At 42.2% G+C, this 11,965-nt stretch overlaps 1 protein-coding gene across 1 annotated transcript in view; it reads left to right on the top strand.

Moving 5' to 3' along the window:
- Positions 1-11,965, top strand: part of FLVCR2 (feline leukemia virus subgroup C cellular receptor family, member 2) — a 59,657-nt gene that overhangs the window by 26,689 nt on the left and 21,003 nt on the right. Inside the window, exons 2-3 of the mRNA XM_008567067.1 lie at positions 3,403-3,544; positions 6,269-6,409. Of these exons, the coding sequence (XP_008565289.1) occupies positions 3,403-3,544; positions 6,269-6,409 (283 nt within the window). The remainder of the gene's footprint in view (positions 1-3,402; positions 3,545-6,268; positions 6,410-11,965) is intronic.

Raw genomic sequence — 11,965 nt, forward strand, 5'->3', positions numbered from 1 at the left:
TATGTGGGATCCGAACCCTCGGGCGGGAGCGCCGCTGCGCTTCCCAAGCGGCGCACTATCCAGTGCGCCACCGGGCCGGCCCTTTACTCCTAATTTAAAAGCAAGGAGAAGTTACTATAGGGTTTTAAGCAGGTGAGAGATGTGATCTGATCACATTTTCCAAGATCACTGGCTACAGTGGAGAATGGCCAGGAGCAGAGCCATATGGAAGCCATTAGGAGGGCTGTGCCATACTTTTTCTGAGTCTGGTGTCTCCCAGACTCCTTTGATGGGTAAAAAGGATTGCCTGCATGTGAGGGTACTTCAAAAAGTTATGTAAAGGTTAGTATTATCTTTCAATTCTATTTTTCCATGAACTTTTTTTTTTTTTTTTTTTTTTTTTTTTTTTTTTGTCTTTTTTACTGTACCGGGGACCGGCAACAGGATCGCAACCCTCGGTGTTGCGCCCGCACCGCACTCAGCCAGTGAGCGGGAACCGGTCTCCACATGGGATCCGAACCCTCGGCGGGAGTGCCGCCACACTCCCAAGCGGCGCACTCTCCAGTGCGCCACCGGGCCGGCCCTCCATGAAGTTTTTGAAGTACTCTCATGTAGCTACTCAGGACCCAACCCAGACCTGAGGGATGACAACAGGGTGGGGCTGTTGACCTTTGGCATCAGCCAAGGCTAGGAAATGGTGCTATGGGATAGGCAAAAATGAAGAGAGCCTACCTCCACTTTAAAGGCAATTTTTAAAAAGTAAGTTCCTGAAGAGCTAAGACTAGGATTTGGTTTGACTATGAATTTTGTATTTTGCCCAACTTTGCATTTTGTTGAGAATGATAAAACTAGAACAAGTGCAGGGACAAAAGTCAACTCAAAACCAGTTAACAGTAATTTTTAATCATTTACATTCCCGACCTGGGTCTCTGGTTTTTCTGTGGGCAACACCCTCCAGGAGCAGTGTTCTCCTACCCCTTTAAATTAATCTTGCACTGACTCAGGCTCCAGGTCTCTGAATTTTACCCTAGAGGTATCCTATCAAATGGGAGAAAATATAGGCTTCTGTGTTGATTAGCATCACACTGGCGTTTCATGGGAGGCAGTGCAGTGAGCCCAGGTTCTGGGGTCAGATTGTACTGGCTTAGGATCCCAGCTCTTTTGCTAGCTGCCTGTATGACTTTGGGAAGGGTGCTGAAAAATGAGTTTTTCTTATTTTTTTTTTATTTTCAATTATTTGGGTTAAATTAAGAGATAAAGTATATTAGATATCCAGTGCATAAAAGATGCTCAAGAAGTGGTAGGCTGTCCTACCCTCTCCCTCTTTTTCCACGTACACTTTTTTTTTTAAATTACCGCTGTGGGTACAATGTAGAAAAACCTGGACCCTATGGGCAGACCTGTATGATATTCCCAGCTTTCTGTAGACAAGATGTTCCACCAGTGTTCATCTGTCCATCTATCCATCCATCCGTTCAACATAACTGAGTACCTACTATGGGACAGACGTAGGAACTAGTTACTGGAAATAGAGCATCAGACTCTGACTGAACACTGCTCTCAAGAAGCAAGGAAAAATATGTCTCAAAAAAGCAAAAGAGATAGCAGCTACAGTCCAGTCCTTATGTTTTGGTTTCCACACTGGGCATGAGAGTACCTCCAAAGCCGATTTCCTCCTTTGCTCTTAGGGCCCACTGCTCCATCCTGCTGGCTGGGGAAGACTTCAGTACTGGAGTTGGGTGGAACAGAACTCACTCAGGATAGTATGTGGATGGAGTGAACAGAGTCCAGCCCCTGGGGGTTAGGCATGCAAGGTGACACCAGCTGGAAAGATTTATTTATTGAGACAGAAGATCACCAGGGATTAGGTTATACCATATTGAGGTCTCATGGTTTCTATTTTCCTCCTGGAAATGAAAGAGTTGCAGAGCCTTGGATGATGTCAGTATTTCCCTTGATTTTGCAAATGGGACCCTCTGAGATTCTACTTAACTTCCAGACCTTCAACTCCAAAGCCCTTAGGAGGCCAGAAATGACCTGGAGTGGGCCCGGTTCCCCACTATGAAGAAAGCTGTATTTGCCCCTTTGTCTGTGGCTGGTTTTTACCCTCAACCAAAGTCACGGAGATCAGCAATTAAAAAGCCTGATTCTGAGAAACCATTGTGACCAAGATGAGATAAAGCTCTGAGGACATTAAATAGGCTTCTCTTCTGAAGAACCCTGCTCACCTGGGTCTTTCTCAAGGCTCTTAGCCCTGGAAGCCCTTGCTGAATACTTTTCATATAGTAGATGCTTTGAAGATTTGTTTGGTTTATTGATTATATACTGTAATAATGAGCTCTACACTGAACCTATTGATGATGACTTTTGTGACTAGTCCAGAGCTGAAATCTACTGATAGTCATCCTGAGTGAATGTAATTGACAGATTGGAAAACCAATCAGGGCGGTCAGCAGATTGGCAGCCAATGAATGGTGTGATAGTGTGGAGTGAAGACAAATTGCTTATCTACCTGCATTTCCCTTCATGTACAAAAGTGGGACCTTAAGACAAAGGATGTACTTATCTTCCTTTACACTTAGAATTTGAAACTGCCTGAGTTCACAAGCTGTTTTCCAATTTTTGCCTTGATATTATGTGGGGCAGAAGGGCTTTTGGTGTTGTATCGCAGCTAGTCACTAATGAATCAAAGCATTTCTGACCTCAGAAACACCCAAGTTTTCTGTCAGTTCACTGGAGTTTGGACTGCAATCCAGATATGAGATATTTTAATTTGTCAGGGTGTGTGTGTGTGTGTGTGTGTAAGTATGTATGTACGTTTGTGTTTATTGCCACTTGTATGTATCCACGTCCTGTGCATATAAATTTTTGCAGTTGTGTGTGACTTCACACTACAGATGTTTTGGAAGTTGCTAAGTTATCTACACAATGAACTGAAGCTTTTTCATATTTGTAAATGTGGTAACAACTTTAGGTTTTAGGCTTTTTAGCTTGGGTTTGTAGGGTATAGAATTTTCCCCCTGCTGGTCTGTCAGCTCCGGGTTAACAGATTCAGTGAAAACAAAAATTTAAGTAGCACACACACACAAAAATCAACATTCTTTTCCTTTATCCCAGAAATGGGAGTATAGAAACCACTGTTCATTAGTTTGCAGCTGGAGAAGAGCCAGCCTTCATTGAGACCTCAACTATAATTTTTTTCAATAGGCATTGTTAGTGAGGGTGGTCACAAGTATGTATGAGTCAAGCTTTCAATCAAAAGAAAGATTTCTCTGGTGTTTTTTGTTGGGGAAATAATCCCTGTTTGGGTTTTAGGAAGGACTGGAAGTTGGGAATTATGTTTCTTATTAGGTGTCTCTTTAAATTTGTGCTGTCCCCTCTTGGCCATTAGTAACTGTGATTGATTGTCTCTGTCTTCTATAGCTTGGAATTGCGATTGGGTTCTTGGTCCCTCCTGTTTTGGTACCCAACATCGAAGACCGGGAGAAGCTTGCCTACCACATCAGCATCATGTTCTACATAATAGGAGGTGTGGCCACTCTACTTTTCATCCTTGTCATCATCGGTAAGGTCATTAGTAGACTGATGGGGGTGGTGCTGGAGAGGCGGGGAGGTTCTGCTGACTTTGGTGGGGACCGTGGATATTTACAGAAACTGGAAGCTGGGCTTCTTATGGTCTTCTCAAATATTTTAGCCTGAGCGGTTGCCTCTGATATAGTGCTGGCTGGTCCCATGTACTTTGTTAGTGGCTCAGTAAAGGTTTAATTGTAACTAACCAGTTCCTCAATCCTACTTCACCAGAAGTAATGGGTAGACTGCTGGTCCCCTTGACGAAACCCCAGTGAACACTTACAATCTCACAGGCACTGTGCTAAGCATGCCTGATCCCATTTAGTCCTCAGCACCCTTATGCATGAGGTACCATTATCATTCCCATTGAATAAAGAGGAAAATGAGACTTAAGGGAAGTTAAATTTAAGTTATTCAAGATCAAATAGCTAGTAAGTGGCAGAGTTTGAATTCGAGTCTAAGCTTGTCTAACTCCATACTCTAAATTTCTGAAAAACAAAACAGAAATTGACCCAGAAATGCTAATAAGCTCATAGATTTACCTTAGAATACTTGGGGAACACATTTCTTTAATGCTTTTTAAAAAAATTATAAGAGTAATATATGCTCATTGTGGAAAAATCTAGAAAATACAAAAAAGCATAAAAAGAGGAATGACCATTAACTTATCTTTGTACAAATTGTTCCTAATAACCCATCTCAGATAACTACTATTAACATCTTATATGCATGTACAATTAATCATTGAAGTATTTGGTTAATAAAATTTTATATCTTCCTTTTACATCCGAGTGATGTATGGGCTGTGATAAATTCAGAAACAGCAGACAAAGCTGTCATTTTCAGTTAGTCACCCATCTAAAGGGTAACCAACTTTCTTCCTAATACCCGAAAGTATCACCTCATGTGTTAAAAATTTTATTCCTGCCTGCCAGCCTCACCTCCAGAGTCAACAGTTCTATCACTGTGTACCTCATTCATGCATTCACACTGTGTCATTCCCTCCCTGGAGTCCAGGACGAGGAAGGGCTGCCTGATGGTTTTTAAAAGTTGGGAGAGGGGGCTGGCTGGTTAGCTCACTCGGTAGAGCATGGTGCTGATAACATCAAGGTCAAGGGTTTGGAACCCTTTATTGGCTAGCTGCCAAAAAAAAAAAAAGAAGAAGAAGAAGAAGAAGTTGGTAAAAAGGTGAGAAGCAGGGGAGCTGTAGATGAGAGAAGGGAAGAATGATACGGCCAGGGCCCTCTTATTCAGCCAGACTTTGAGTTTCAAATTGTAATGTGTCCAGCTTCAAATTCTTGTGTTTGTAGCAGATGAGCCTGGTTCTTTGCAGCTGAAAACATGGAGGTAGGACATTTCTATGTTTTGGCATTTTATCATCAAGCACAGTTAGTAGCTTATTGAGTAAAGAACTAAAAAATCTTATTTGAATTCTGGTTTGTGGTTGCCAGATCCTTGAGCCAACACTTGCTGATACAGAGATAAGGAACTTTCTTGTCTTGCTTTCTTTCCCCTGATGGAAGGAGAGGTGAACAGGCAACAAAGTAGATGAGAGGTTCCCAAAAAGGGAGTGGGGTGGGGGGAGTTATCCAGGACTATTTCCGGAGAAGGAAGAAGCTGGGCTCTGAAGTCAGGATTAGGGCGTTTTCTAGGTGAGAGGCCCCTTTGATCTGCTTCACTTCCAGAACTTCCTCTAACTGGAGACAGTATACTGACCTTTCAGGAATGTTCCATGAGGAGTGGGGGAGGGCACATGGTGCTTGCTGAGACTAAATTGGGGGACCAATTTAGCAAAACAACTAGTCAAACTGATCTGTTCCCCAGAGAACTGAATGGAAGACAGTGCAGTCAAAATGAACATACCAGTTATATTGAAACTGGGCTATAAACAGAGTTAATCTTCTTGTCTCCTTCAGGAGGCAGATGTCTGATTCAGATTTTGCAAAACTAGAAACAGACTCTAGATGTTTTCTATAGATGATCCCTTTCATTTATTCAAGGAATATTGACTGGTTGCCATGTGCCACGCTCTGGGCTAAGCAGGAACTACACAGTCCCTTCCCTTTTGGGAAGAGCTCTGGAGCTAAGCTTTCAGCTTTCTTTTCTTTTCCATCCATGTGTTGCTACTGCATTTTTTTAGTGCTCTGTGGTATGCTATTTGCTGGTGATTATGGGACTCGATTTTTTTTTTTCCTTTTTGTCTTTTTTCGTGACAGGTAACGGGATCGCAACCCTCGGTGTCGCGCCCGTACCGCGCTCAACCAGTGAGCGTACTGGTCTCTATATGGGATCCGAACCTTCGGCGGGAGCGCCAGTGCGCTCCCAAGCGCTGCACTCTACTGAGTGTGCCACCGGGCCGGCCCCTGGGACTCGATTTTTGAACACTGCCTGGGAGTGCGCTCCCAAGTACCGCACTCTACTGAGTGTGCCACCGGGCCGGCCCCTGGGACTCGATTTTTGAACACTGCCTGGGAGGCCCAATTATTTCAGCCTTCCAGATGCAATTAAGGAAAGTAATCAAAGGACCACTCTCTCATCCTCAGACACTGAGAAGTAGCTTCAAGAGAGGAGGCTGTAAAGTTTTAACGGAAGATTTACTATTTCCTTTGGCTTCTTAGCTCCTTCTCAGATGATGGAGCCAGCGCTCTTCCATCTGGAGCCAGCTCTGCTGGGTTGGGACCATGGGAGTTTTCAGTCATCTCTGTTTCTTTCCTTTCAGTATTCAAGGAGAAGCCTAAACATCCTCCCAGCAGGGCCCAATCCCTGAGCTATGCCTTGTCATCGCTTGATGCTTCGTATTTAAGTTCCATCATCCGGCTCTTCAAAAATCTCAACTTTGTGCTGCTTGTCATCACCTATGGTAAGGTGCAGATGTGTCCAGGTGTAAACTTAAACTGGGAGTGTCAGGTGAGAGGCCTGATGTGTCTCTGTGTCTTAATCTTTCCAAATCTGGATGTGCAAGTACAGTTGTTTAGGGTCAACTGGAGGAATGACCAGAAGGCCTTGGCATGTGCTGTAAAGTCCACCTAGAAAATCATTCCTTCCCATGTCAGATTATCTGATAAATGCATGTTGATCCTCTCAGTCTCACCTCAGTGTCACCTCTGTACAGCAGTATTAGGTGAGGTTTCCTCTCATTGTGCTATTCCTGATACATCTTAACACTTATTATTTAAGAAAAAAAAACATTTCTAGGGCTAACTGGTTAGCTCATTTGGGACAATATGGTGCTGGTAACACCAAGGTCATGGGTTCATATCCCTGAATTAGCCAGCCACCAAAACAGAAAACCCAAAACCATTTCTTGCTCTAACTCTCCACTAGACTGAACTCTCTAAAAGTGGGGATTTATGTCTTTTCATCTTTGTAGTTCCTCTGCAGTGGCCAGCCTGGAGTGGTTACTCCAGTAGTTATCAAATGAATGAATGAATGAATCAATCAATCAATACAAGAATCTTGCCACATGAGAAGGATCCTCAGCCAATCCTTCTTCATCTTTTAACATTGACCCCTTTTTCACCTAAGTACAAGAAATATGCCTCTTTCATTTCATTTTCTTGGCTTTTGGCATGATAGTTATCAAATGAATGAATGAATTAATTAATTAATCAATACAAGAATCTTGCCACATGAGAAGGATCCTCAGCCAATCCTTCTTCATCTTTTAACATTGACTCCTTTTTCACCTAAGTACAAGAAATATGCCTCTTTCATTTCATTTTCTTGGCTTTTGGCATGGTAAATTTGAATCTTTATGCTGTTGTATTGGCTTGTCTTTCCAGTATGGTGTTTTCTGTATCTTCTTTAATAAGATTGTTGGATCAGACAAGGGCAAGGACAAAGCCTCGTGGCATTCCATTAAAGAGTGTCTGCCTCCGTAACACCAGTCTATTAACTGGTACTCTTAGTTTAAGGACTTATGGATCCATGCAACCATACTGCTATCCAGTCTATATTTTACCATTTAATCTACTGGTTAAAGTCTGCTTAAAGTCAAGAGTCAACAAGCATGTAACATGCTCAGTAACCATATGAAACAAAAAAACAAGACTGGTTTGATTTGAGTTATTTTTAGTGAAACCCCAATTGATTACGACCTCATGTTTTCTATAGGCTCAAAACCACTGTTTCATAACAATAATAGCATTTACTATGTGCCAAGTGCTTTTCATATATGATTTTATTTAACTCCCACCACACTTATGTGAGGTAGGTACTATAATTATCCCCATTTAACAGATGAGGAAACAAACTCAGAGAGATTAGGTAACTAGCCCAAGGTCACACAGCTTTTAAGTGGTAGAGCCAGAATTCAAATACAGGTTTGTCTAACTCCAAAGGCTTTGTTCCTAATGCCTATTCCAAAATTGCCTATACTGCTTTCCTAGAATTGTGCCAGGGTTTTGCTTTAGGCTTATCAGTGCCCTTTATTTCAATTAAAATGTTTATCTGCTGAAGTACTAGATAACAATGGTGTCATTTAGGAGTGGAAGAGGCCCTCCTAAATTTTTCAGGCATACACAAAATTTAGGTGACCTCCCACCTAGTATAGCTCTAGATGACCAGATTAGTCTTAAGCTCTTGGTTCTCTGTTCCTTATTCCCTCCAGTTTCTCAATTCTCTATGAGTTTGTCTCTGTATTTATCTGTAATATAAAGACAAAGTTTCCAGCACTTAGAGATGTTCAACTAAGGAAGTTATGAGTTGCCTGTCACGTGGAGGTATCCAAGCATAGATGGGACCAACCACTTGGTGGGGATGTTGTGACGAATCTCAGAATAGTGAGACCAAATGACCTTTGGGGTCCCTTCCAGACTCAGGATTCCGTGACTCCAAGAATTTTCACTTTTTACTAGAGTTAAATATCTTGAGTGCATTGACCTTTGACCACCATAAACCTTATTGCATCTGACAACAGGGTATTTGAGACCTAATTTGGGATTCTAGGGCAGAGGACTGCTTCATAAATCTTTTCTATGGCTGAAGATGGTGATGGTGGTGATAACGGGACAACAGTCCCATTCCAGAGGCTGTGGTCTTAGTGCTGGAGACTGTTGATGGCAGGGCCAGGTTACTGACCCATGAAAGCAAGAAACAAAAACAAAATGTACCAGGAACAATGTTGCTCATGGTCACTTAGGGGCTTATCTTTGGGCCATGTTGTGGGGAGTGAAGCAACTCCCTCTTGCAACTTCCCTCTTGCAAGGCTGGTTGCCTATATGGTCTTTAATTTGGCAGAGTGTTTTTAATCCTGTGCTTCTGGACATTCTTCCTAATCTATTTGGTTAAATGATAACACGGGAAATAAGTAGGGAAGCACTTCTGAATGGTGGAGTAAGGACCTTAGAAAATCTGCTCCTCCATAAAAGCAACAAGAACACTTAGAAAAATTGTCAAAATCAATTTTTTCAATACTCTTAACCAAAGGCTTACAACAATCTAAGTGACATTTATTCAAGAAAAATGGCTGAATATCAGTTAGAACAGTGGGGTTTGTGTTTTGACTATTCCGATCCCCTTCTCCCAAACTCTGCAGTAGCCTTGACAACCAGCAGTCTCACAACCATGGTAGCTGTGAAAACCAGCTGCCTCTCAGCCGTGGTAGCTGTGAAAAACAGCTGCCTTGCAGTCATGGTAGCTGTGCAAAACAGCTAAAGGGAGCAAAATAGGTTTGAAGCTCCCCTGGAAGCCCCATCCCCCCAAATTAGCACTATTTGACCCATCTGGCAGGTCTCTAGAAAAGTCCCATTCACAAAGCTTGTCGTTATTTGATCTGACTTGGAGCTTGCTCAAGTGGGAAAAGCCCTATATCTAGTGCATTTGTCGAAAACAATCAGTGGCACTGTTTAACATCATAGCTGTCTGAGGTGGGTATACCAGTTGGAGCAAACAAAAAGTTGGCTGAAAATCATGAAAAGAAAATAGGGAGAATGAAATGTCTAGGGGGCTTTGAAAAGCTCTGACATGTTCTTAGGGATTTGGAAGTCCACATGCATGTGCAGAGCTCATACTCAGGAAAGAACTGAGAGAGACCTAAATTCTCACTTCTAGCTGACCTTGAGGCTCTGTACAAGCAGGAAGTAAAGGTTAATCCAGAGTTGTCAGCTAGCTGCTGGGGTGTTGAAGGTGAGCCCTAATAAACACACAGAGCTCCTTGGCAAAGATGGGAGACTTACTGGATTAAGACATTTTTAAAAAGCTCTGTCCAATACATTAGCTTAATACTAAGCTAACAGAGCAGAAACTTCAGTGGCGACAGTGACACGCAACAAAGAATATAGACTTTATAAAATCAGTCCAGGAAAGTCACTAAACAAACAGCAGCAACTGCAGTAACAGCAACAAATCCTGGGGCGGGAGGAGGCTCTCATTTCCAGGATTGACACATTATTTTAACAATGTCCAGTTTTCATCAACAAAAAAGTATGAGACATGCAAAGAAACAGGAAAGTATGGCTCTTACACATGGGGGAAGAAAAAAAGCTTCCCTGAGGAAGCCCAGACATTGGACATAATAGCCAAAGATGGTAAATTCACTATTATCAATATGTTTAAAGAACTAAAGGCAACTATGTCTAAAGGACTAAAGAAAAGTATGAGATGATTATTCGTCAAATAGAGAATATCAATAAAGAGACAAATAAAAAAGACACCGATAGGAATTCTGGATTAGGTGGTAAATATGCTAACTACTCTGATTAGATCATTATACAATATATTCATGCATTGAAACAACACATTGTATCCCATAAACATGTACAATGAAAAACAAAGAACAAAATTTAAAAAAAAAAAAAGAAATTCTGGAGTCGAAAAGTACAATAACTGAAATGTAAATTCACTTGAGGGCAAAAAAAAAAAAAGAAATTCTGGAGTCGAAAAGTACAATAACTGAAATGTAAATTCACTTGAGGGCTTAACAGCAGATTTGAACTAGCAGAAGAAAGAATCAACAAACCTGAAGGTAGGGCCAGCCTGGTGGCGCACTGCTACAGTGTGCCGCTTGGGAAGCGCGGCGGCGCTCCTGCCGAGGGTTCGGATCCCACATACAGACCAGCCGCTCACTGGCTGAGCGAGGTGTGGGCGCAACACCGAGGGTTGCGATCCGTTGCCAGTCACGAAAAAAGACAAAAAGGAAAAAAAAAAAAAAAACCTGAAGGTAAGTCAAATGAGACTCTTCAATCTTAAGAACACAAAGAAAAGAGAATGCAGAAGAATGAACAGAGCCTCAGAGACCTCAGAAACACCATCAAGCATATCAATATATGCAAAATGGAAGTCCCAGAAGGAGAGGGGAGAAAGAGGTAGAAGTAAATTGTCATCTAAATTGAGATCATGCTAAACTAGAAAAACATTTCACTTCTGAGCTTCTGGGAGCATTTGACTCCTCTGTGCATAGATAGAATTTATTAACATTTATCTCAAAGGCCTGGGATTATCCCAGTGAGAGTGAGTGAAACTAATCTGGATGTTTGTGCACATTATATTACAGGCAGAGAACCACAAGCCTTATTTCCATGGAAGAGAACTGGATTTGTTGACAGGGCTCTTTGCAAACAAGAAAATGATTCTTAGACCTAATCACAGATTTGAAAAAAATTTTTGTTGACCATTACTGAGTGTCAGGCACCATGTTAAGTGCTTTACATGCATTATCTCATTTAATCTTCAAAACAAACCCCATGACATAGGTGCTTTATTTCATTTTATACATGAGGAAACTGAGACTCTGAGAGATTTAGTTCCTTGCCCATAATAGGATAGCTAGCAAACAACAGGGCTTAGATTTAAACTTCTCTCTGTCTGATGCAAAGCTTACCTTCCAAACCACTACACCATTTTGCCTCCCCATACAGAAAGGAGCTTCTTAGAGACAGAGCCAGGTCTCTTTTCTTAGCTGCATGGCCTGAGTTTTCCTTTTGGTCTATCCAGGGGAGTATGTCTTTCCTCTCAGATTCAGTCCTTCAGACCAGTTGCCTGAGGGTTGATTACTTCTTTTTTTGTCTTTTTTACTGACCGGTAATGGGATCGCAACCCTCGGTGCTGCACCCGCACCGCGCTCAGCCAGTGAGCGGGAACCGGTCTCCACATGGGATCTGAACCCTCGGCGGGAGCGCCGCCACGCTCCCAAGCAGCGCACTCTCCAGTGCGCCACTGGGCTGGCCCGAGGGTTGATTACTTCTAAGGCGAGGAGTCTGGAGTTCTAGGGTCTTGGAAGCATGACCAACCATACATCTTTGGGTTTGGGGGATGATAGGGTCTCAGCTTCAGTGTGTTTAAGCTTTATAGGTCATATAAAGGCAATGTTTGGCACTTAATCCAACTGGAATGTTTGCTTTCTTCTCCCACTGTCTACTCCAAATTAAAACAAACAAAAACTAAACAACAACAACAACAAAACCCTCTATAAATTCAA

This window comes from Galeopterus variegatus, unplaced genomic scaffold (genome assembly GCF_000696425.1).
Source record: "Galeopterus variegatus unplaced genomic scaffold, G_variegatus-3.0.2 Scaffold290, whole genome shotgun sequence".
Taxonomy (NCBI): domain Eukaryota; kingdom Metazoa; phylum Chordata; class Mammalia; order Dermoptera; family Cynocephalidae; genus Galeopterus; species Galeopterus variegatus.